The following is an 18,559-nucleotide window of genomic DNA, read 5'->3' on the forward strand; positions in this document are numbered from 1 at the left end:
CAAATAAGGGAGATTTTTGTGGTCCATGTAAATGGTCACAGGGAATTTTGCCCTCTCCGACAGATGTCTCCATTCTGTCAAACTTAACTTAATCCCCAATGCCATAATTTTTCTCGGCTGAAGTGAATTTCTGGAGAAGAACCCACACGGGTGAAGTTCCCCTGAGGAGGCTCATTTTGATAAGACTGCCTGCGCCCTATTGAAGGGTGTGTCCACCTCCAAAAAGAAAGCATGGGCAGCAAGGGGTTGTTGAAGAACTGGAGCAGAAGAGAAGGCACAATTGAGATCTTTAAAGACTTCTATCACCTCAGGTGGCCAATGTTTGGAGCAGAGGAACTACTATGGAAGAAAAGTCTTTGATAAATTGCTGATAATAATTGATGAAGCCTATAAAACATTAGATGGCCTTGATTCCAGCGGGCTGAGATCTCAGTTGACCCTAACATCTCGGGGGCCATTTGAAGTCCAGAACCAGGCAGCCGAGAAAAGTAATCTGAAGTTTTTCAAAGATGCACTTCGCTAGCTTGCAGTACTAACGATGGTAACGAAATCAAGAAAGAACTTGGGCCCCATGCTCCCTATGGGCAGGAAGATCGCGGGAGAACATAAGAATATTATCTAGGTACACCACCACGTACTTATAAAAAGCATTGTGGGTATTGAAACTGTTTTTGCATTCATCACCTTTTTTTTATACAGATTAAGTTATATGCCCCTCTGAGGTCTAACTTGGTGAACACAACAGCTCGCTTTATCCGATCAAATAATTTGGAGAGTAAAGTTGTGGGATAGTTATTTCAGATTAGTAAAGGCACGTGAATGTTTGTAACGCATACTGATGAGCTTAAATTGGCAAATTTAAACAATGTAACAAATTTGATTTAAAAAAATGTGAATACATTTAAAGTAAATTGAATGACAATTACACAATTTGAAAATCAGTTTATTGCAGAAAAGAATAAATCACAAGGTATACATGATGAAGAAGAAAAAAATGGCATTTTGCAGAGTGCTTTTCGAAGGAATGAAAATTTGTGAATAGACATTGCAAAAAGACAGCTGTTTCACCGGGATATTCTTCTCATGAAATATGCAGTGAAGTGTCTTGGAAAGTTGTCTGCATATCCCATTTAACAATGGTGACCGTGGCTAGAGTGGTGTTTGGAGACGTGGCTGCTTGAACTGAATCCTGCTTTGTGATGATGATGCCCACTTGTTGAATGGGACATTTCTCTTGAATGGTGTTTTCCCCCAGTGCTGGAGTGCAGAACAGCTAAGAAAAAACAAACAAATTTAACATTGTAGCTATTGTGAACAACCAAAAGCTGTCAACATATATGGTAAAATAAATGCATTATGCATATAAGCATAACAAAATCTGCATTAGGTTAGAATTATGGTACTGAAATATAATAATCTAAGCTTGATGGAAACCACCAGCTTTTGGAGTCAACAGCAGCAGTGAGTAACTGATTGAAGAAAGAGTACTAGTTTTGGATGTGAATGTCATGTGATCATCACACATGCTACCCACATTCTTTGTGCCAAGTAAACCCAGCTGCTACAAGCCCCCCCAGTTCCAATTGTGATGAATATTTAAATGGTGCTAGGGGTTTCCATACCCTCTAATTATTCACACTTGATGATAACAACATTTTTTATAATCCCTTTTATATACGGGAACCTCAAAACATATTTAATGGTTTAGTATGGGTGCTTTTATTGTGTGTCTTGTACTGCCTTTTTCGTTTCATTTCATCTTGCTGTACATTATAACTCTATCAGATACTGCAGTATCTGTTTGTAATTTAAGTGAAGAATTTCTTTATTCTTTTTTTATTAATGAGGCAAAATGTTATAGACAGAGATAAACATTAAAATTGCAACTTAGCAAGTAAATATTTTTTGTCAGAAAAGGTTACCACACATGTTTAACATTTATATTCTCCGTTTGATAACTCCATGATTTGAAAAATTATTTTTTTAACCTGTTTTTAGCTAGCAGAATAATAAGTATATGTTTTAAGTTATTTTTATTTACGTGTTCGATGGCGATTCAAGCTGACATATAATTATTTCCCATCTCCCTCTTTTCTCTATTTATAACAAAAAAATATTTGCAAGCAGCCACACCTACTCTGCAAAACATTGAGCACTGAAGAGTAGCTGATAATTATAAGTATTGTTTACAACCACAAGGTCTGGATGAAAAAGGCATTTTAGAATGCTGCAATTTTCTGCCAAGAAAGCCACAGCATTCTAAAGAGAGGATATGTTGCTCTCAGTCAGTGTCATATGAATGTGAATAGGGAACGATGTTCCCATCACAGCATAGCAGTTCCTCACTCAAAACGCAACATGCAGCCTTGTAACTGCCCTAAGAGAAAACTGAAATAAACAAAAATGTTTGACTATGGATATAATTTAAAAAAATAAATAAATATGTGGACATCTTTTTCACACTCATCTTCTAAAAATACAGTCTCTCCTCATATGAACTGATATTTAGTGTATTAGCACAATCTATTGTTATTACAATGTTTTCTACCCTTTTTTAGTAGTATGCCTAATGAGTGACACAGGTTTTTGAAGTATGGGACTTTGTATGTTCAAATTGTTTCAAATATTTATTTATTAGAGAATATATTTACTTACAAATGTTAACAGGCCCTTCTGTAGCCAACCTAAAATAAAGAATATATACATATTATTGACACTTAATAGCAGACACAATATATGATAAAATAAAGGCTTACACATGTTAAATCAGATTTCAGATTTGTTTTTTTAATCTTTGTGGAGATAAGTAATTTTCTTATTTAAAGTTGTATTTTCTGATAAAACTTATGTTAGATAAAGCTTCTCTGGAGGCAGTGATAGATTTATGAAGTAAGCTTTGTCGTTAATTGGCTGCGAGATTACCAGTCGGTGTTGAAACTTCAGTGTATTCTACGCAATAAGTTTGTGATGTATGATATTACTTAATAACGTTTTAAACATATTATTTGGCAATAACCTTTTCCTCACTGAGCAAAACAAAGGTCGGTTCCTTAATAGTTGCCTCACCGCTAGGCTAAGATGTCAAAAAGTCATCCTCCTACAAACAACCAACCTGCTTTCATCTACATAGCAGTGTATTGTTATTCTAAACTTATATCATGCTGATAATTAAAAATATTTGGCCTTTTCTTCCACTTCTGAATATGCTCATTGTTGTACCAAATAAAAACTTGTTATGGAATTTTTAGTACCAAATGCCCTTACATTGGGTAACAAGGTAAAATATAGGACATGAAGGCAACATGCGGTATGCTTGTGATGCATGACATCATTTAGTGAAGTACTGAAGATATTACCATATATTAACCTTCCCCCAACTGAGAAAATTGTTTTATTAATGGTTGCCTCTCAGATAGACTAAGCTGTCTTTACAGGCCTCTAGGAGGAGGAGAGGGAACTGGGCAATGCATGGACAGGAGAATGACGGCTGGGATTTACGTGGGGTTGAATAAGGGAGGTGTATTTAGGTAAAAAATTGTTCTGTACAAATCTCCCTCTTCGATAGAGACAACTGTTTGCATATAAAACTTGCATATAAAACTCCGTTTTATGTTTACATATGTGCATTTATTAGCATAAGTAGCATATGTAGGAAATCATTTTTCAAATAGGTCGGATCTGTTTAAGCATATTTGTGGATGAATAAGGTGAAGAACCTCTGGTTTTGGATATTAGACTCACCGGCACTCTTCACCCTCCAGCATCTTCTTATATGTCGCAATCTCAATATCCAGAGCCAGTTTAACATTCATCAGTTCCTGGTAATCTCGCAGTTGGCGAGCCATGTCCTGCTTGGCCTTCTGTAGAGCAGCCTCCAGCTCAGCCAGTTTATTCTTGGCATCTCTGACAGCTTCTTCTCCATGTTCTTCAGCCTCATTGACAGCAGTTTCCAGTGCAGCACGCTGGGACAACAATTGAAAAATGCTTGTTAAACTGAGGTGTAATAGAGAGTAATAAGGGAAATACTGTCATTCTCAGAAATAACAGGAATAATGTGCTTCTGTCCTGTCAGAACAACACTTCCTTAGGATGACAAACCACATTTGTGACTTCTCAGAAACTAACCACTTGTCTCCAACCATAACATAAAATTATGCTTTTAGTGTAGTTCTCTAAATGAAACATACATGCAAAACTTACCCATATTACCTATCTGTTTACAAGTAATTTACCAGATTTAACGTTTCCCCAGACATTTTATAGGGGAGGCAGCCTTTCCTGCTCTCTGTATCAAAAAAGTTATCAGTAAGAGTGTCCCTCAATGTCTGTAACAGTTCAGTGATGCTCTGTTAGCTCCCACTGAGGCAGGTTGTTACCCTACTGGCAACGTGTTGTTCATTGGCAACCATTAAGAGGGAGTCTCCCCTGACCAAAGAAGATGCCAGGGGACCTGCCAGATTCGGTGACTCACTAGTAGACAGAAAAAACTATGTTGCATATATATACAACTTATTGAATTCGATTTTGAGTGGAAAAAGCCCTTACTTGGGATGTAACACGCTCAATCTCTCCCTTAAGTCTCTGAATGGCTTGGTTGAGTTCAGCAATGTCGTTCCTGCTGTTCTGCAGATTATTTCCATTTGTTCCAGCTGCCATGCGCAGGTCCTCAAACTGCAATTTAAAGTAGAAGACCATGTTATTAATACTTGTTTTAGTCTACTCCAATGTGCATGTAATAATATTTGTAGTATCTGCCTGCTTGTCAGACTCACCCTTGACTGGTACATGGCCTCAGCCTCAGCTCGGCTTCTGTTAGCAATGTCCTCGTATTGAGCTCTGACCTCAGCGATGATGCTCTCCATGTCCAGATTTCGGCTGTTGTCCATGGAAACAATAACTGAAGTGTCTGAGATCTGAGCTTGAAGTTGACCAATCTCCTGCAGAGTTAGAGAAAATGATAATAAGCCTAACATTTGGTTTTTAAAGGTCATCAACATCACAATAATCTAATACAGGTATGGGATCTCTTATCTAGAAATCTCTTATATAGGAAATTCAGAGAACCAGTGAGAAAAAGTAAACTATTGCTGATTGTGGATGGTAATACAGACACACAGACATGAGCGCCGAGTGGCTCTTCTTACAGTCACCTATAGAGCAAGGTTAGACACCTGCTACTTTAAAATGTTATTTGGTATATTTTAGACATGGTGCTATAAATTACAGAAAGACCTGTTATCTGTCACTAGCATTCTGAATAATAGATCTGTTACCTGTTTATTTATCAAAATACACAACTCTTACTGTTGATATAAATTTATATAGATTATTTTATATTGTAATAATTTGAGACCAGGGTCTTCATTGTTATTGATCTGTAATTAGTAATACCCCATATATTTTAGAATAACTTAGAGGCAACAAAGCCATTTTTGTGTCCCTATAATATCAAAATAATGTCATATGTGTGGGACCCAGATACCAAAAATGATATATGTTAAAGTAAAATAGTAACACAAACATTACCGCGTCATACAGAGTCCTTAAGAAGTTGATCTCATCAGTCAAGGAGTCAGCTCTGGCCTGCAGCTCAGCTTTGTTCATAAAGGCTGCGTCAACCTCCTACAGGTTAGAGAACATTTAATTACAAAGCCATTTATTTGATAATTAAGAGTTATACAAATTCAATTTAATATAATGAATGTAATCAAATATTCCATATAATGTATATTTTCCATAAGTGTCAGTGTTAATTGTAATGGATTGATTTATTTTTTGTTTGCACATTTACAATAATGCATCAAGTTTTCACACATATTAAAACTTGTGTTAGAGAGAGAACATTGTTTACCTATAAATATCAGTCATTTTAATTATGTGGGATGTCACTTTAAAATGGCAATTATAGAAATGAATTGTTTATCTCTTACTCTCTTTAGTCCAGCAAATTCATTCTCTACAGCGGTACGTCGGTTTAATTCCTCTTCATACCTGCAAATTATATATTATTACATATTTTCATAAGTCAATTGCCAGGGAATATTGCGTGTTAATATAGAACAAGAAGTTCAATGCTTAAAATGTAAAAATAATATAATATAAAAATTCAAACAGTGTAAACTAAATTCTGCACTGTTTTCCGCCAGTAACAATGACCTTGCCCACCTGACATTTCATAAATACGCACAATGATTGTTTCAATGTTTTCTTCCAGTTTTATTATTGCAGGCAAAAATGTCATCACAAGTTGTAACGCGCTTGTAGTTGATTGCAAGAAATGGAGCTTAGAAAGTTAAAGTAAATTCTGGGAAATTAGAATTTATTAAATAGACTCCATTTATTTTTCTAACTTCTTGTCTCACTCTAAGCAAATTTAGTTTTCAATATGGTTAAAGTGGTGTAAACACATCTTTTAAATGAACACTCTAATGTATAAAAATGACAGTTGAAAAATATTCAAAGATACATAAAGTTATGCTGTGTACACAGTTTTACAAACTTATAAAACAAATTTGGAATTTAATTTCTTCAAAGGAAAATTTCACTCTGATTACAAGTAGGTTTTATTTTAGTATAATAAAACAACAAACTATACCAGGAATCATTAGTTACCTGTTATTATGTACAGACAACTAATGTGTTTTGAATAAATTTCATATTTTCTTTTACTCTCTGATGACTACAAATAAACTGCAATTTTTGCATTTAATTGTTAGGGAGCAAGGTATTTGTACAAATTACAGTTAAAAATGTTAAATAGTACATTAAGTTCTATTAAACAATGACTTTTGCAAAAAAATTATCACCATAAGTGGCAGAGGACTCATGTTTGGGTCAGTGATAAAGTAAGGAGTCTGTACACTCTACCTTCATTAATAGACAATTCTCGCATTTAGCACAAATCCAGTGACAGGAAATTAGAAAGGGAAGGGGGGACATCTGCAAGTTAAAGAGGGCAGCAATCTGATTGGTTGAACATTTTCCAGCTTACAAAACTACTCCCTAACATGAACCGCACTCCTCCCCTTTTATACATATCCTGGGCTTTGAAAAGCAGAAATTGACTGATGTATTCCAGTAGTCAATTTATAAGGTCAGATATAACATTTGAACAGCTGGAAGACTGATTCCTTCTCAGTCATGTCTGGGATCAGGCAAGACTGTCATCTTTCACCTCTTCTTTTTGTTTTTTGTAAAGAGCACTTCGGGATGTGCAGCAGGCAGAATCCAGAGATAAGAGGCATCACCACACCGGGTCCAGACCGTCTAGAGGCCAAGTGTTCTCTCTACATGGACGACATCACTGCCTAAAGCGCTGACCATCATTCTGTGACAGCACTTGTCCAGTCCTTGGAGAACTTCTGCCGAGCTTCAGGGGCAAAGGTCAACTGCGGGAAGTCAGAGGTGATGTTCTTCGGGCAATGGCACAAGGAGACCTTTAAAGGTTGGATAAGGACCCTGGATATCCCTACCATGCTGCGAGCCTTCATTATTTGTAACTGCATCCGCAGAACTCTTATTGAAAAGAACATTTGCTTGCTGGGAAGTCCATGTCTCGCTTTTTCCTCCTGCTTCTTTGGAAGACCCTTGGTTGGGACAAGTGGGACAGCTCCTTTCATTGCAACTTACCTTGGCTTTCCCTGGATGTTGGACAATTTGTGAGGGAGCACAATCTGGATGGACTTAAACCAGACTTGTGGAAGCCAAAAACTGTCCACAAGCTCATTAGGGCAAAAGACATTATGGAGCCTGCTCCAGGGCTCCCTGTTGCTACAGCAAAACACATGTGGGAGAATGTGGCCTCTAAGAGGCTGACTAATAGACACAAACACATTGCATAGATGGCTATCTAGGGGGTCTGCCTCTCAGGACATTCATTCACTCCAGGAAACTGTGCAGATATGTTCACTGCCCCTTCTGTATCACCAGAAGGGAAACAGCACAACATATTTTTTTGGACAGCCCCTCTGCACAGGCACTGTTGAATGCCTTGCAACATGAACTTAAGGACAGTGTGCCCAGGACTTGCCTTTCATACCATTTGGTATTTTATGGATTGTTTCCTGGGACCTACACTATTGGGGCAATTCAGGTGGACTGGTGCCTTATGAACTGTTTTAAGGAAGCTATGTGGCTTGCCAGGTATCACCTCTTTTTGAAGCGGGAGAAGAGGACCATCCAGGATCCACAGCCTGCTAAGACACTATAACACCCTTGACAGTCCTGAGGAAGTGGAAGATGATTGACTGTTGTCTCCTTCTTCTCCTTCTCCCCCATGTGTGTTTTTTCTCATTAAAACCTTGGGCTTGCACTTCCCCCCCTTCCCCCCTCCAACCCATTCCCCATCACTGTTTGAATGTTTGTTGATTGTCATGCCTTAATTTACACACTCTTCCCTATATTTGTGTCAGTCTCAATAAAGCTTCTGGCTCATGACTTCCCCACCCTACGCCTCTCACCTACCATCTCCTCACATCCATTGTTTTTTTTTTTAAATGCTTTATCATTTAAGTTTGCATGATTAGTGCAGTACTCGATGTATAGTGTAGGATGTCCTATCTTGAACATTATGCCGTGTATTGTACTAAATATATGAATGCTTATGTTTCACAGTGTACTGTGTACACTTGAATGCAATGTATCGTGTGTTTTTTGTACCTTTATACAAATAAAGTTACTTTTTCAATCAAAAATTTGTACTTTTTCTGACACCGCATTTGACTTGGTTGATTTGTTATGGTATATCTGAATAACTTTGTTTAATGGAACACCATAAATCAGCAACCACATTATCAGGTCAGATAGAAATATTTATACATATTGTGAAAGGAGAATTTTACAAGCCTCTTTTCTTAAAAAAAAACCAAAAGAAATAGTAAAATGTAAATGAAATACCTTCTTCTTAATTCTTCTGCAGTTCCCTCCATGCTGTTTCGCTCTGCATCCAGACGAGCTCTCTCACATTCCAGGTTTTCCAGCTGTCTTCTGAGGTTGCTGATAAAAGTTTCAAACAAAGGTTCAATCTGAAACCTGGATGTATTTTGGTCTTGTAGAAGACTCCACTTAGTCTCCAGCATCTTATTCTGCTGTTCCAAAAATCTCACCTAAGCAAATAAAAAATTAATGGGTAACATGAGAAATAAAATATATCTTCACTATATATTATGAATATAAAACTATATGGATGGGTAGCACAGTGGCTTAGTGAATAGCACTTCTGCCTCTCAGCACTGGGGTCATGCGTTCGATTCCCGACCATGCCTTATATGTGTAAAGTTTGTATGTTCTCCCCGTGTTTGCGTGGGTTTCTTCTGGGTGCTCCGGTTTCCTCCAACACTCCAAAAACATACTGGTAGATTAATTGGCTGCTATCAAATTGACCCTAGTCTCTCTCTCTGTCTGTATGTGTGTATGTTAGGGAATTTAGACTGTAAGCTCCAATAGGGCAGGGACTGATATGAGCGAGTTCTCTGTACAGCACTGCGGAATAAGTGGTGTTATATAAAGAGCTTTGCACGTGTGCATATAGCTAAATAGCTATATAAAAGCTATATGTACATGTTTATAGTTATTTATTTAATACCTCTATATAATGTGCATGTAACAACACTATACATGTGCATGTACATATAGCTAAATAGCTATATGTACATGTGCTGTAAAGATGTACTACATAAATAAATATTAAATCCATGTTTAAACCCGCATTCCCATAAATCCAAGTTGCTTCAGAGGAAGACCAAACCACTCAATAAGGAAAATAATCCAATTTGCTTTTAAAGGGGAAAGCACTCCCCATCTGACACCATACTGGAAAGTTAACTCCCTAGATCAATATACTATTATCTTTTCTAATTGCAGTCAAAATATTCTCTGTGTTGCTTAAAAAATGTCCAATACTTTATTTCTCTACAGTGTCTACAATTAAAAAAATTGTAGGTAAAAAAATTGTCACCGTATACCAACCCAGTTCAAACAATATATATATATATATATATATATATATATATATATATATATATATGCACACACACAGTGATTACAGTGGAAGTTTAGAAGTGTCGATATGGAAATTTTATATATATATACATTTTGAAAAGGTAGTACAGAAAATACACTATATAGATCACTAGTTCTCCTTAATAAAACTTTTTTAAAAGGCTGTATATTTGTTTGAGATTACTAGATCCAATAGGGCATTTTTTATATTTGTGGCTTCTACTAACTGACCTATGAAAGTGTTCTGCAGCATATTTGTTGCATCTTGCTGGGCAGGATTTTCGCATTACACTAATCAACTTTGGGGCAAGTAAAGGCGCCAAATGAAAATAAATAAATATGTTTAGAAGGTGTGTGCTAACAAATGAGACATATAGCCAGGAGATAAATGCTAAAAAATAGAACCTTTGTAAAGGCCTTAAAGTGACTAAGAAAATTTAATTACTACACCAAACATAAATTTACAGATATAATAAATATATAATACTAGACATGGAAGTAGAATCAGAATGCTGCACTGATACATATTCCAAACAATTTTTTAAGGCAAACTGTATGAAGTTAAATCCTTTACAGCAGTTATGTACCTTGTCGATGAAAGAGGCAAACTTGTTGTTGAGACCTTTAATCTGATTCTTCTCCTCTGTCCTTACTCTCTGGATGTTTGGGTCAACTTCCAAGTTCAGAGGTGCTAGAAGACCCTGGTTGACAGTAACAGAGGTGATACCTCCACAACCAGATAGTCCTCCAAAACCATAACTGGTCTCACCAATACCAAATCCACTTTTCCCATGAAAGCTTGCTGCTGAAATCTTATGGCCCTTTGATCCATAATTGTGTGCACTCTTACTGCTATAGCAATGCTGAGCCTTGTGACCATATCCTGCATGTTTAGAAGAATGTGAGAAGATGCTGTGTGAGCTGGAATGTTTAGGTAAAGCAACAGAACAGGAGCTGAAGCCCTTGTGCCCAGAGGAGGAGAGGATGGAGTGATGAGACATGATGGTTCTTCTACAGAGGATGTGAAGCACAGTCTACTAAGGGGAGTCAAGTCAGCCGCTGCCTTGTGGAGCAGACACCTGCTGCTTTTATACTTGAACTGGGTGTTACCACTCTCATTACACTGGTAGCGTTATTTTCTATATTTACAGAGAACATATGAGCAACACACCTGTTTGATCAAAGCTGTATGTATCATCTGTATACATGTATCATCTATAATAAAACTATATTATTTTTGTGGTTCAATCATACCTTCTCAGTAATATAATTTTTATGATGTCAGCTATGTATAGTGGATTAATAGGTGCTTTGTTTATACATAATTAATTTGTAATTTTACTAGCATGTAGTTATGTCTGGCTTTTGAAAGAATACGATAAAACATTGTTTAACATATGGATATATTAGGTTCAGTAGACTTTGCACACATTTCAAGATGTTCGTTCTTTTGTGTGTTGTGCCAGAGATTTTTATAGTCACTCAGAAGGATCTAAAATTTATAACATCACAGAGGTAGCGAAAATCAGAACATATCACTGTTTCATCTTAATAAGCCTGAAATTAGGCACAATGCACTTAAATATATATATGTAAATTTAAAGCAACAATCCCATGAAAAACTCTGGTGTGCTTTTTTAACCTATATAATGGTGGCAGGCTATAAGAAGAATGTTGGTATTTACCATTTTCCCTTGAATTGATATAATTCCGCTCTGTGTTATGGACTAACTTAGTAACCATGGCACATGATGTAGTGAGCAAGGAGGCTTCAGAGTGCCCTGTATGATACAGATACATGCCATGCTAAAAGATATGAGCCTGTGTGTAGTTATCAGACTTACTGTGTCTGGCAGTAATATTTAGTGTCCTCCAGAGAGATATTGAAAAGGAGATAATGATTTGTAGAAGGGCAGTTAAGAGAAATGAGATGCATGCTTAAAAAGGTACTTAACTTGGTATTTAAGGAAAACAATCTTCTATGTGGACTGCTTGGTTAAAAAGGAAATGAACATATATATTTTTTAGAAATAAAAACAGCCTGTTGTCTTCATAATTTCAGGAGATACAGGGACAGGTGAATTGATTTGGCTGTTTCTGAAATTCAGCTCAATTTCACAGATTTGCAAATTAAATTACAAATCAGTTCAGGTTCACCAAATGATTTACACCCCTTCATGAATCAGGTGATACACTGTGCATGTAATATAAAGATGCAAGGCTTAAGGAATTTCACATGTCTATGGGGTAGATTTATCAAACATTGTAAAAAGGAAAAGTGGAGGTGTTGCCCTTGGCAAACAATCAGATTCTAGCTGTCATTTATATAATGCACTCTTTAAAATTAGTTGTGAGGACAAAACATCCCTTTCCTTTTAGCAGTTTTGATAAAGCTACTCCTATAAATTTATAACCCTCTGACCAGGGCCGGATTAAGGGAATGGAGGCCCCTGGGCTAAGGGGGCCTCCATTCCCCCGTGAGGGTCCCTCCCCCCCGTGATCCGAACTGCCCCCCCCCCCTCCCGGCACTTACCTCCTTCTCCGGCGCACTGTACGCTCTTTACTGAGGAGATCTTGTGAGAGTGAGACTCACGAGATCTCAGTAAGGAGACTACAGCGCGCCGGAGAAGGACTGCAGGGAAAGTGCTCAGCAGCACTGATCGCGACAGGGGCACCCCCGCCCCCGACCGATCAATACTGCTGCTGAGCACTTTCAAGGGCCCCCTGGATGCCATAGGCCCCTGGGCTGTAGCCCAGTTAGCCCTATGGTTAATCCGGCCCTGCCTCTGACACTCATTCTTTCTGGATTGTTTTATGGGAAAATATCTGTAAATGCTGCTAAATGTTATTATTATTATTATTATTATTATTATTATTATTATTATTATTATTATTATCTTGTATAGGTCAACCATATATCGCAGCACTTTCCAGAGAATATTAAATCATACACATCAGTTCCTGCCCCTTAGAAGCTTACATTGTCTACCTCAAATAAGGCACTAAAAATTTTCACATGTAAACTATCACATTTAAAGCAAAAATCCCATGAAAAAATTAGTGTGATTTCTTTTTAAAACTATACTGTTTAAAATTGTATTATATTTGTTAAATATAAACTTTTACCCATGCAGGGCAATTTATATGTGTCATGTTACTTTCTGTTACTTACCAAACATTGCATAAACTTCCATAGTACACAAAGTTTCTCCTCATGAAACATACTTTCAGTGAAAAGTGAAAATTTAAATTAAGCAATTTAGAGTGCACTGTGAGCGATGTTATGTATAACTCAGTAAAGAAGGAAGGCAACTTGAATAGAATTAATAATGCTGGAAGGTGACTGGGGGACCTGTTATTAACATCATGATGGGGAACGATTTAAGTCCTTTTGTTCTTTCAATACAAAATGAGAGATTTTTCTTGTGCCAAATGTTTTATATTTATCCAGCACATTATGGTTCGTATACATGAACCTTTCATTACCAACTATTTCATTTATTAATCTAATCCGTAAATTTTCGTATTTCAGGAGCCATTCATTTCTTGGCGATGCTCACCTTAGCCAGTATGAACAAGTTAGAAACCAATTGTCTTATGAGTTTATGCATTTTGTCCTTCAAGTCAAGCCCAAAATGACACATTCGTGAGTTTATTGGAGGCAAATCCACACCCATTCTTTTTTGAATCAAGTAGTTTTTATTGATTTTAAAAACTAAAACCAAAACCCCAAAAAATATGGTAAACCAAATTTACAACCCAATAGATATCTTACGGTCAAGTTAGACATGTCAATTTCCCATTCATCTAATTCTTGGATGTAAGTTAATAAGCGATCAAATGCCTATCATAGGTGACAGCTAGTGCGCTTAGACAACGAAGAGATATATGTATTGATATATTGAAATACTCTGTTGGGGATTGGTATAGAAGAGTATTGCAAAACGTTTAGATATTTACGTTGCACAATCATTTTAAAAAGATTAATTTTCCCCGATATAGTAAGAGGAAGTTGCTTTCATAAGTGGGATTTTGAGATTAAAATAGCATGTTACACGATCATAATTTAGTTTAATAAATTTCATGAGGACATGATTCTCAGGTTTCTAAAATGCAGCTTCCACTGCAGTGAGTGACGCGGAATTAACTCAACAGGGCGATACCATGAACCATTAAGATGCTGGGTTTATCCCAGTTGCTTTTGAGACCCAAAAATTTGTAAAACCCATCCACCGCCTCAAGAAAGCTTGCCAGGGAATGTTACGTGTCTGAAAAACACAATAGCATGCTATCGGCGTAAAGAGCAATAGAATCCATGCCCCTCCTACAATGGGGAGAACGCGAATATCAGGATGTGCGTGAATCAAATAAGCCAGCGGCATTATAGCCAGTGCAAATAACACATGGGACAAGGGGCACCTCTGTTCGGGACCCCTACCTGCTCAAAGCGGGGACATTGTGTAGCCATTAATGCATGCCCTTGGGGCTGGGACGAAATATAACTATTTAATCCATCAAATAAAATTGGTACCATGTCCAAACTACCTCAGACCTCCCACAAGTAGATCCACTCAACCGAATCAAAGGCAGCATTCAGATTGGTAAACAGGCGGTGTAGGTTAATCAGTCTGGGCACACTGATTGATTAAGTACAGTGTTAAGCTGAGTGGTAAGGGTTTTGGCTAATATGCCAGATGGGAGATAGAATGGTAGGAGGCTGGATGTAGTGGGTCCATCCCATATTTAGGTAGTACAATAATCAAGGCTTCTGACATTGAAGGGGGTAGAATGTAGCAAAGTTTGGCTTGTGATCCACAATCAAATGTGCCTTCAATAGGCTTAAGGGACAGCTGCTACGACAATAAGGCAATATTTTGAGACAAAACCAGAGAAAAAACAAGCCCGCGCTTGGTATATCCCATATTATGTATGATATCAGCTGCATGGCAATAAGCCTGCGCTCGGTATATCTCATATTGTATTTGGTACCAGCTACGTCGCAATATAAATGTCCATATGTATACAAAACAAGACAATTGTCAGTACTTATCCTTTAGACTGCATATTATGTATCTAGCAAATTGAAAACATGAGATATTAGTTCATATTTTTTTCTAAAACATTTAAGCCTGCATCCCAGCGTCAATGGCACCTCATTATATGCAGGTCTTACACTGACCTATATGCTTCAAACACCTTTAAAATGCTGGGTTTACATCTAACAAGGGGTGGCTTGTGAGCCACACCCAAATGTGTCTTAAATAGGCTTTATGGACCTTTTCACCAACGGAAGACATTACCAGAACAACTGGTATACGACTGCTGCAAAATCCGTAGATGCTGGATGCTGGCGCTCCACTTTGACGTCACTGAAGACAGCAATATCTTCATTTAAGCAGGTATGTTAACATTAAGGGTTAGGATTAGGGTTAGGGTTAGGATTAGGGGTTACAGTTAGTTAGCGGGCTCCAGCATCTTTGGATTTTGCAGCAGTCGCATACCAGTTGTTTTGGTAATTTCTTCGGTTGGTGAGAAGGTGAGTGCAGATTTTAATAGGTGGTTGTTTTAAGGGTTCGGGTTTCTTTTGTAGGTGAACTCGGTGTCGGTATTCCAAGCATCAGGAAACCGTACCCAACCCCATAGTTGTGCCCCCAATTCATATGCCACATAGTTGTGCCCCCAATTCATATTATGTATCATAGTTGTGCCTCCAATTCATATGCCACATAGTTGTGCCCTCAGTTCATATTATGCCACATAGTTGTGCCCACAATTCATATCATGCCACATAGTTGTGCCTTCAAATCATGTTATGCCACACAGTTGTGCACCCAATTGCAACCAGATATTGAAAATGTAGGTTCTTGGCTGTAAAAATATGCAATGGCGCACCTAGTCGGGATGCCTGCGGAGGGAGGCGAGAAGTCTTTTTAACTGTGAAATGAGGGCAAAAGACCTCTCTTACAAAACAGTTCTCCAGAAAATACTCTGGGTTGCAGCCCTCCGCTCTCTTTGAAGAGTCCTACAAATATCAGATTATTTTGGCGGAGTTGGTCCTGCATATCAGACATGTTTTGCTGACATTGGGTGATTTAAACAGTCAAATTGATGAGTTCACCTTGAATAGGAGCAGTGGAGTCTTCCAGAGAGGAGTTTCGGGTCTCTGCCTCACCAACTCGCTCACGCATTTTTGAAGATCATGTCTAATAAGTGAAAGGTCAGCCTGCACCTCACCGATTTTTCCAGTGACCTTCTTTTCAGAGGCTGTGATTGCCAAAAGAACTTGCTGTAAAGATGGAGTGTTTTCTTGAGACAGATAGTGAGATTCAGTCGAGGTATGTGAAGGTTGAGAGACCGAAGGTGCTTCCTTGAGGCTAGTAGAGGGGGATTGATGAGCATACCACTCTAATTAGGCCACTACTGCCAATGCCTGACTTGATTTCCCAAAGTCACATGGAGCAATTAGTGCAAGTATAAGCAGGAAATGGGTGCTCATTGCACTTAAAGGTGACAGGCTTAGTGGCCTCTAAAGTGTAAGGACATTGCGGTCAGAAAAGACAGATGGTGCACCACAAGTAAGTAACGTAGATACTCCTAGCCGGGGTACTATAATCACAGGAATGGAACTGAATCCAGATAGCGAGTGATCCTAAAGGGTTGTAAAAGAATCACCACTTGTCAGAAGCAGTCAGGCAGCTACAATAAAGCCAATCACACTGCCAATTATTCAGAAGGTAGCTTTGCAAATAAACAATTGTAGATGCAAAGAAAGAAAGTGTGCTTTTATTACACACTATGGTCTAGTCATCAGATCCAGTACATCAAAAACAGCTGTAGTATGTAGTGATGGTAAATGTAGCCGAAAAAGGGGTGAGGAGATGCCAAATATGCAACAAATATCCAGTGGAACGTATAGAATTATTAGGCAGCAGCAGGGAATCCTTCTGACTGCAATAATCTGCAAAGGACATATATTTGTTGAAGGTGGAACTCGTTCAGCATGGCAGATCTAGGATACAGTGTTCTCAAATGTAGTCCAAATGTACAATGAATTTCTAGGTCTCAGATATTTGGCACCAGCAGCAGGTAAGGAGTAGTTAGGATGTTAATAACAGATATTGCAGGAGAGCAGGATTTCTAGGTCCTACTCAGTACTACACCAAGTCATGCCCCCAAATACACTTCCATTCTTAGTATACTTCCCATAACTTTACTCAGAATTCAGAAACTTTGGGACACTCCCAGATCAGATGCCAAATGGTGCCCTGCTGATTTCCACACTTAGGATAGGCTTAATCTCGCCTCCCCCCAAACTTAAAAAAAACTACCAGGCATTAACTGTCTAACTGCATCTTTACATGTATATGCCACCAATCCTTGTTCTCTAGCAGGCCCATGTCCAGAACCTAGGTAACCCTTAACCCTGAAATGTTGTTTGCACATAAACCATCTAGAAGAATTGAATATATTGACAATCTATGACTTCAAGGGCTAAGCTTCATTAGCGCTGTTCTCAATGGGTTATGAAATATACAAGCCACATTACTATAAATTATTGGGCATGCCTCATTTGTAGGTACCTATAAAAATATGCCACTCTATATTTCTCTCTAATTTGTTCAAAGTATCTAAGGATAACGTCTTCATACAATTGCCCAATCTGATGAACCCTAAACATACATCAAGCACCTTTCCCATCTATTTGCAAACGTTCTCCCAATTTGGTGTTTGAAGGTGTATTTTTTAAACATTTGTCACACACATGCATACACACACTAATGTAAATTTTATGTCAGAAGCCAGTATGTTTATGAATAGTGGAAAAAACTGGAACACCTGGAGGAAACCCACACAAACACAAAATTGAACACATTCTCACAGGCTGTGGGACAGCAATACTCACCAGTATGAAACCATGCTGCCACTTTTATTTTTCATTGTGCCTTGTGATATAAGCTGGTACTTATCAGTGGCCTGGCCTCTGACTATTCTAATCTTCATGTTCATTTTCTTTCTGTCCATACATCAGCATTGAATGATTTGGTTAATCTACTTTACTTACCATTTAGTCCGACTGACCCCATTGCCTGAAGGGTCCCAGTCCCTGCAATGTGTGAGGTGCTGCCAGTGGGCTGTACAGTTTCATCCTTTGAGGGCCACCTGCTTGCAGCCGCAATCTGCATCCTATTGTGCTTTAAACACAATTTGTCTCTTTGATGAGAGCCATTTTATATATGATTGTGTATTTGCTTAGATCGATATTGATTTCAACAAAACGGCAGACGTTCTTTGTTTTTATTATATCAAAAGATCATCTACAAGTATAGTTCTAGTGGATATCAGAAAAAAGAGTATCAAGATCAGAATACTACCATTACCAGGTATCCTCTGTGTCTCCAGGCCACTTATAGTAATTATATAATTGCTCTTGCAGATTGCTGTGTGTTATCAGTGGCAGAGGTATGTTACATCAATGTATTGTGTGTGTATAGTTATTTATTTTACATGAAAGATAATACCACCAGCCAATACCACCATTAAATTAACATTCACTTTTATT

The 18,559-nt window shown here is 37.9% G+C and overlaps 1 protein-coding gene across 1 annotated transcript; it reads right to left on the bottom strand.

The window, feature by feature from the left end:
* Positions 1-1,096: 1,096 nt before the first annotated feature.
* Positions 1,097-11,000, bottom strand: LOC142141061 (keratin, type II cytoskeletal cochleal-like). The gene is made up of 9 exons (XM_075199147.1): positions 10,587-11,000; positions 8,896-9,104; positions 5,931-5,991; positions 5,527-5,622; positions 4,773-4,937; positions 4,546-4,671; positions 3,742-3,962; positions 2,656-2,684; positions 1,097-1,273 (listed from the first exon to the last, which is right to left on the bottom strand). Exons 1-9 carry the CDS (start codon positions 10,998-11,000, stop codon positions 1,131-1,133), a joined length of 1,464 nt encoding a protein of 487 aa, XP_075055248.1. The 3' UTR covers positions 1,097-1,130.
* Positions 11,001-18,559: the final 7,559 nt, after the last annotated feature.

Source organism: Mixophyes fleayi, chromosome 2, assembly GCF_038048845.1.
Source record: "Mixophyes fleayi isolate aMixFle1 chromosome 2, aMixFle1.hap1, whole genome shotgun sequence".
In the NCBI taxonomy this organism is placed as follows: Eukaryota; Metazoa; Chordata; class Amphibia; order Anura; family Limnodynastidae; genus Mixophyes; species Mixophyes fleayi.

Excerpts from the sequence above, each read along its gene's own strand:
- LOC142141061 (XM_075199147.1), bottom strand. The coding sequence starts at position 11,000 with ATGTCTCATCACTCCATCCTCTCCTCCTCTGGGCACAAGGGCTTCAGC. Across the intron at positions 5,992-8,895 it reads GCAGAAGAATTAAGAAGAAG|GTATGAAGAGGAATTAAACC; the intron begins GTATTTCATTTA and ends TATAATTTGCAG. Across the intron at positions 2,685-3,741 it reads CTGGAGGGTGAAGAGTGCCG|GTTGGCTACAGAAGGGCCTG; the intron begins GTGAGTCTAATA and ends TCTTTATTTTAG.